We start from the raw sequence: 6962 nt of genomic DNA on the forward strand, positions 1-6962 counted from the left end.
GTAGAGCATGAACCTACAGGAACGGGCCACCGCCTTGATGTTAGTTGAGAACGACAGGGTGTTGTCCAGGATCACGCCAAGGTTCTTAGCGCTCTGGGAGGAGGACACAATGGAGTTGTCAACCGTGATGGCGAGATCATGGAACGGGCAGTCCTTCCCCGGGAGGAAGAGCAGCTCCGTCTTGCCGAAGTTCAGCTTGAGGTGGTGATCCGTCATCCACACTGATATGCCTGCCAGACATGCAGAGATGCGATTCGCCACCTGGTCATCAGAAGGGGGAAAGTATAAAAACGTATAAAAAGTTGTGAGAGGGTTCACTTGATTCCAACTCCATTAGACGCTATATCCCAGAACACACAGTTGAATTTGTTTTGGTAAGGAAGAGTGACATAAAATGTACATATATTGCATGCTCCTTCCACAGCAATGGACATGTGTGCAGTTTATGCATACTGTACTATGTATCACTATAAAATGTTGCTGTAAAGTAGTTACATAGATATATGTTTTACCTGTACATACTGGTACCGTAGCTCCTTAACTCTGTCCTCATTCCTTTGGAATGGTACACGGTACAGCTGTTTCATACTCATCTGGTTTCTATGCAGCACCCTGTCGATGGTTGAGATGCTAACCGTATGGATGTTTTCAAAGACATCGTTGTCTTCTATAATGGTCCTTTGTCTTTCCCCGAGTCTCATGGCATTGTTTACTCGGACCATGGTGCAAATAGCCTCCTCCTGTTGAGGTGTGAAAAGTTGTCCTCTGCCACCGGTTTGAGGTAATCTTGCAGTCAGTCCTATGTGGGGAAATGCAGTGATGCATCGCATACTTTCACATAGACAAAAACTATGCGAACACACATTTTACTGTAAAACATACAGGTGGGTGCATGTAAGGTGCAGTATGTATCTGTATAGAGTATATTTCTGTATGCTGTGAAATACAAGTGGACTACTGTAATATGAAGCATTGTAGGAAGTATACAGTATACTGCTTATATACAGTAACAGTGCACTGTACATTGGTGGACATACCTGTTCTCTCTTCGAAACGTTTGAACTATTGAGGACACGGTTGATCTCCCAATATTCGGCTGCACCCTTCGACCCGTCTCAGCCATTGTAAGGCCATGATTGACAACATGGTCTACAATAGTGGCCCCTATGTCCTCTTCTGCCTCTTCCTCTGTTTTGCCTTCCACCACGCATCCTTGCTCCTCTTCTTCCTCCTATTGGCTGTTGACCCTGTTCGTTTCCTGGTCCATCCATTATTGGAAAATTGCAACTCTGTGTTGTGGTCTGTCTATATATGCTTGCCAATTGAATCTTCATGAGATGCAACTTTGAGCAATTTAGACAACTGGCTGATTGTTGGTTGAACTAACACTTTACATTCCTTCATGAGTGAGGGTCAATTTCACCTGCACGATTCATCAATTCACGTTTTTGTACAAAAGGTCTAATAGAAATGTGTAAAACTATGCTTGACAGTTTATGACAAATAGTTCAATTTTGCATGTAATGGCTTATGCAAGGAACTAATGCCTAGATGTTTTGAGGGGTAAGACTATTCAACAGAGAACAATCTACTATATTTTGATCAACATGACATGAGCAATTGATAATGTGGAAAAAAGCAGACACTTGTACATTATCAATTGCAATTTGTTCAAAAGGAATAAGAAATTGCTTTAATGATGTGCACAAGTGACTAGGTGATTTTGAATTTGTACAAGTAGTATCAAGAATTGCAATTTTGATCTGAGAAATGCATCAAAGCGACTGAGAAAAACTGTAAACAAGGACGCGACGACAACACCAGATGGAAAGGACGCGGGAGTTTTTCTATAAACCCGCCCATTTAGGCAAATGTGGACCTTGGGATATCGCGCCACTGCTTAGTACTTGAAAGGTTAGATGTTGGTGGATGCGTATATGACATAATGTTTCAAAAAATGTGCACAAAAATAAAGATGTCCACCAGCAGTATTTTCTAAATACTATTTTCAAATTTTATGTGGCGTATATTTGTGGATTATATTTTTCTTTTAGACCGTCTTTTGAAACAAAGTTTATACACCTTTCAGGACACTTTCCTGGCGCGGGAAATTTCTCAGCCAACATCTGCTAGTCCGAATTTTGGTGGGGTTTCTCTGTATGCATAAAAGGACTGCAGAAACGTGTACTTGAGTTTTGACTGAATTTCTTTGCAGAAAACTTTATAGAAAACAAAATGCGTCCATCTGGCTCTAAGGTAATGAATGTTTCTTAGAGTACAATATATTTATCTCAATATATCAAACAATAACAGGGTAATTTATCTGATTTTATAGCTGCAGAGAATGTAATACTAAGTAGCTAGCAAAAATTCTGCTGTGCAAAACTTAACGTTTGGCTCTTATTTTCTTGCTCACATTTTAGTAAACCTTCGTTACTTTAAGCAAAAGCTGCTACAGACTGCCTAGATCTTATTGGAGTTGCAATGCAATCATTGCTTTGCTTCAAATCCAGTATCCTAAGGCTTAACGTCACCTAGTTACCATGTAGTTGTCAATTGAATCTAGCCAGTTTGGATGTTATAAGAATTTCAGTGGCTACTATCTAACAGTAGTTATACCACGTAGTTTTGGCTCCACAGATTTTTAGATTTTATCCTGGCTAAAGTTTTGCCATTTAAAATGTCGTTTTTGGCCACCATCACAGTAAGTAAATCGTACCTGGCTAATCACACTCCTCTGTATAGCCACCTAACGTTAACTAGCTAGCTTCAATGACCTTGTAAATTATACATTTGTGTCAATGTAGCCTTGATATGGCTAAACTATGCTAGCTTCCATTGTTGAATCTTGCAGTCGCATCTCTATCACCGTAGGTATTGCTGCTTCTCTCCTTGTCCAGAAGGGCGGCAGTGTGCAGGCAGTTTCTAAAACTACTAGTACTCACATTGTTCACGTATCTATGGTCTGAGCTTCCAGTCGATCCATTCAATTTCTCCTGACTTGCTCATCTTGTCTGTCCAGCGTCAGCAGGCTCCCCAGCCTCCCTCCACCAGGATGAGTTTGCGGAGTTTCCGTAATGTACCTCTGGTGCCCATGGAGACATCCTCTTCTTCATCAGATGACAGCTGTGACAGCTTTGGCTCTGACGGTGCCTTTGCTAACACGGTAAGGCAAATAGCCACATTTCACCCCGATTACAATCAGTGTTTGACCATATTCACTCATCGAATTAGTTATTTGTTGATGAAGCTAACTGAAGGTTGTGCTTTCACTTTCCACAGAAAAGTAGCTTCAGAGAAGCTAAGAAGGTGGCGGAGAGAGCCAAGGTGTTTGAGGCCAGCTCGGAGGAAGAGTCTCTCAGTGGGTTTGAGAATGCCTTCAGCAGTGAAATGAGTGCCATGGTGTGTTTTTTTGTATTGATATTACGAGCTTAATGTTACTATGCAATGGTGGCTACTATACACACAAAAACACATTTCAGAATGTGTGCTCAGACAAATGCACTGTGTACTTCAGAGAGTGGACTCTGACTCTGAGGAGTCGGTGACGCCGCGGAAGAGGGGCCGCCGGTCACAAACTCTGAAAGTGGCCATGAAATTCCCCACCAGGAGGGCCAGCCAGAAGAAGAGTATTGCAGCAGAGCCCCCTAAACAGCCCAAATTCGCTCCCAAACAGACCACTGGGGAGGGAGACAACTTCATGGACAAGAGAGCGCTTAACATCAGGGAAAACAAAGCCATGGTACGACACAATCATTCAGAGAAGTCGTTGTGGCTGTAGCTTGCCGAGGGACATTTGAGTGCTAATTATGTTATTTCTGTTTATTTTGTTTAGCTTGCAAAGTTGATGGCAGAACTCGACAAAATACCTGGCTTCCCCAGAAGAACGGCCCTGCCCATGATGAATGCGGTGAGTGCGACTAGATGGAGGATATGGCTGTCCTATAAAACACGTATTCGGGAAAGATTTTAGTAGTGATGAAATATGCTACAATGATTTAAAATTTTTGGGCTGTAGTTAACGCGTGCTTGTTTCTTCTGTAGCCCTGTCGCACCCCTCGCCGGTCTCAGGGAGCCCCTGGACCCCGCAGGAGGAACCCTGAGCGTACCTCTCGGCCCCACACTCGCTCCCGCTCCCTGGTGGACGGCCCCCCCATCAGAGGAGGAGGGGGAGGAAGAGGAGGACAAATTCAGCCTGATGCGCAGGAGCTGCTACTACGAGGAGGTGAGTGACGCCCACACCCTTGTTGACCTCGGTGTTCGTTTGGTAACGTCAAGTAAATCGGCTTTTTTTTTTTTTTCACCGTTTCCTGACCTGTCCTTTCAGAAATGGTGAATGCCGAACTCCGGGAATTGTCAGTTTGGTTTATACATGTGTGTTTACAGAAAGCGCCCCGCCGACGCAGCTACAACGGGGTGCAGGCCTTTCCTCATGTGGTGCGGCCTGTGAAGGACATCTCCCAGAGGGAGCTGGATCTGATCGCAGACAACGTGCGGGAGAAGGTCTACAACAGCTCCACTGTAAGTTCCCCTTCTCCTACAGTGGTTCTCAAACGGCTGTCTTCAGAGTTAGATTTCTGTTAAGTCACATTCATACAGCCACGTTCACCAAATTCACCCCTCTAATGTTCTTGCTGTAGGGGTCCACTTGCCATCAGTGCCGGCAGAAAACGGTCGACACCAAGACCAACTGCCGTAACCCAGAGTGTGTGGGGGTGAGGGGTCAATTCTGTGGCCCGTGTCTCCGTAACCGCTACGGAGAGGAGGTCCGAGATGCCCTGCTGGATCCTGTAAGTGCTGCACTCTTCCTATCCGAGCCCTCAGACAGTCCATCTGATTATTTGAGTGTTTTGTCAAGAGAATGCCACCTTGGTTGACATCGCCCTGATCTCTTGCAGGAGTGGGAGTGTCCGTCGTGCAGAGGGATCTGCAACTGCAGCTTCTGTAGAGCCAGAGAGGGTCGCTATGCCACTGGAGTTCTGGTCTACCTGGCTAAGTACCACGGCTACGACAACGTCCATTCTTATCTCAAGAGGTAAGGCTCTTTCTACTTATGATCTAAAACCTTTGTCTTGCAGTCGTAGTAGTACTTTGACTGCTACTGTGTTGGGAATGAAAAATGTCTGTCTCTCCTGCAGTCTGAAGAAGGAAATGGAAGAGGGCCAGTAAACCGTGGAGAATGTAACCGGATTCGGAACCTGACTGACGATGTTGTGATGTGGCTTTTATATTCCATAATGCAAAACAGTAGATGTTTCTATTGCTCCTGATTCTGAAAATGTTTGCATTGTTTTAAATGTGTACAGTTTTACTGTCAATTATGTGATTGGTATGTTTATACTGTGATGTTTGCCTGTGACATTCACACTTATAACCTGTAATTTTGGATAAAAACTATATGTATAAATTGGTTGTCCTCTGTTAATTATACTTGAGTCGTCCATTTCTTTGTATAATAAAATGAGCTTTAAACTTCAAGGTTTATTTGCTGATTTTAGTAAGTCTCAGCTAGCCTGGGAGTGTTCGTCTGTTTGTGCTAACATTCCACAATGCTTGGCATCTGACACGGAGTACAAGGAGTGGAATGTTGGCGGCAAACCGGTCTGGATTTCAGGCTAACTAAGCTGTTGGAGTATGTTCTCTCTTCCCAATGTCACGTGGCTACTTTTGACTCTGCTCAGTAGTCCACCATTGTACCCATGAGGTGGTGAGGGCTATTTCCTCCTGAGCAGAGAGAAACTGATATACTACAGCGCCTGGTTAAATCCTTCATTAGATAACTGTCACTAATGGTGTGGAAACAATTAGCAGTCTGTAATGGGAATCTCAAATCTGTAAATCATTTGTCCTGTTTTATCTCTTTGTTGCTCTGGTCTTTTTCTCTCTCTCATTTCCCAACGATGTTTTACAGTGCAAATGGTAATGTTTTCAGGTGTCACTCGAGTGGCAATGGGATTATTGCCGGTATTTTCTGTTCAGTGTGTGGTACTACACAGGAAATGCCTTGAGGTAAATCTTGGGTGGTTCATTGCTATTAAGCCCTTTGAGAATGTACTTAATTTGACCTGCACCATTTCCTGTGAACATGCTCTCATTGACACTGACACCTTTTGAAATGACAGTCCACACGTGTTTTTGCTAGTTTGGTAGGAGACTTTCTCTTATTACAAGAGTTGCTACTCTAATTCGGAGTGCACTGCTTTGTTCTCTTTTTGGAAATGTTGCCCTCTTGCCCAGCAGGGTTTAAAGAAAGATGCTTGTTTGGTCACAACAGTTTGTAGTAAGTAGTCCATTGCGTGCTGTCGTGTGCAGTAGAAAATGGCTTTGGCATGCAGTGATGAGGCTTGTAGAAAACATTTGGGAGACCTTTTCACACAAGCTGATCAAGCTTCCAATTTTGTCTGAATGGCATATTAGAAAAGTAGCTTTTTTTATCTGAAGATGAGCAAAGAAAAGAACAGAGTGCTCTAATTCTTAACTATTCTCCACAAAGCTATTCATTTTACAGTGACACTGTTCTTAAGTCCTCATCTCCATTCCTTACAAATTTCTATCACATCAAATGTGTCAAATATGTGTAGAAATATTTTTCTCCCCCAGAAACACATTTTTCAAAATCTATTATTAGCATAATAAAGATGCACTTGAAAATACTGGTATTAAATACCAATGATCATCCACTTTGGGGGTGATGAATATTTAGGGAAATAATTGTTTACGACGCTCAAGCATTGAGCTGATCTGGTAATCAGGCTATGAAATACAATATTTATTCATTAGAGCGGATTTAATGAGGCCTTGCGGCGCTAATTATGAAAACCAGTGTAGCAGTAAATGAGTAGCGCACGGTGGCGGGCTGTCGGGTACCTGTAAGGAGGGAAATGGGGGTTGAAGTGCCCTGAGTGCCATGCAACACTGAGCAACACAGAGCCACAGCCCTTCCCTGGGCCTGTCAGTCCAGC

At 43.4% G+C, this 6962-nt stretch overlaps 1 protein-coding gene across 1 annotated transcript; it reads left to right on the plus strand.

Annotated features, from left to right (window-relative positions):
• Positions 1 to 2102: 2102 nt before the first annotated feature.
• Positions 2103 to 5407, plus strand: LOC124043221 (cell division cycle-associated protein 7-like). The gene is given in 11 exon segments (XM_046361553.1): positions 2103 to 2256; positions 3023 to 3166; positions 3283 to 3402; positions 3518 to 3742; positions 3836 to 3910; positions 4045 to 4149; positions 4151 to 4225; positions 4387 to 4521; positions 4641 to 4790; positions 4899 to 5035; positions 5139 to 5407. Coding segments are annotated over 11 exon segments (1218 nt in total). The 5' UTR covers positions 2103 to 2235; the 3' UTR covers positions 5170 to 5407.
• Positions 5408 to 6962: the final 1555 nt, after the last annotated feature.

The sequence above is a fragment of the Oncorhynchus gorbuscha genome, linkage group LG01 (assembly GCF_021184085.1).
Source record: "Oncorhynchus gorbuscha isolate QuinsamMale2020 ecotype Even-year linkage group LG01, OgorEven_v1.0, whole genome shotgun sequence".
In the NCBI taxonomy this organism is placed as follows: Eukaryota; Metazoa; Chordata; class Actinopteri; order Salmoniformes; family Salmonidae; genus Oncorhynchus; species Oncorhynchus gorbuscha.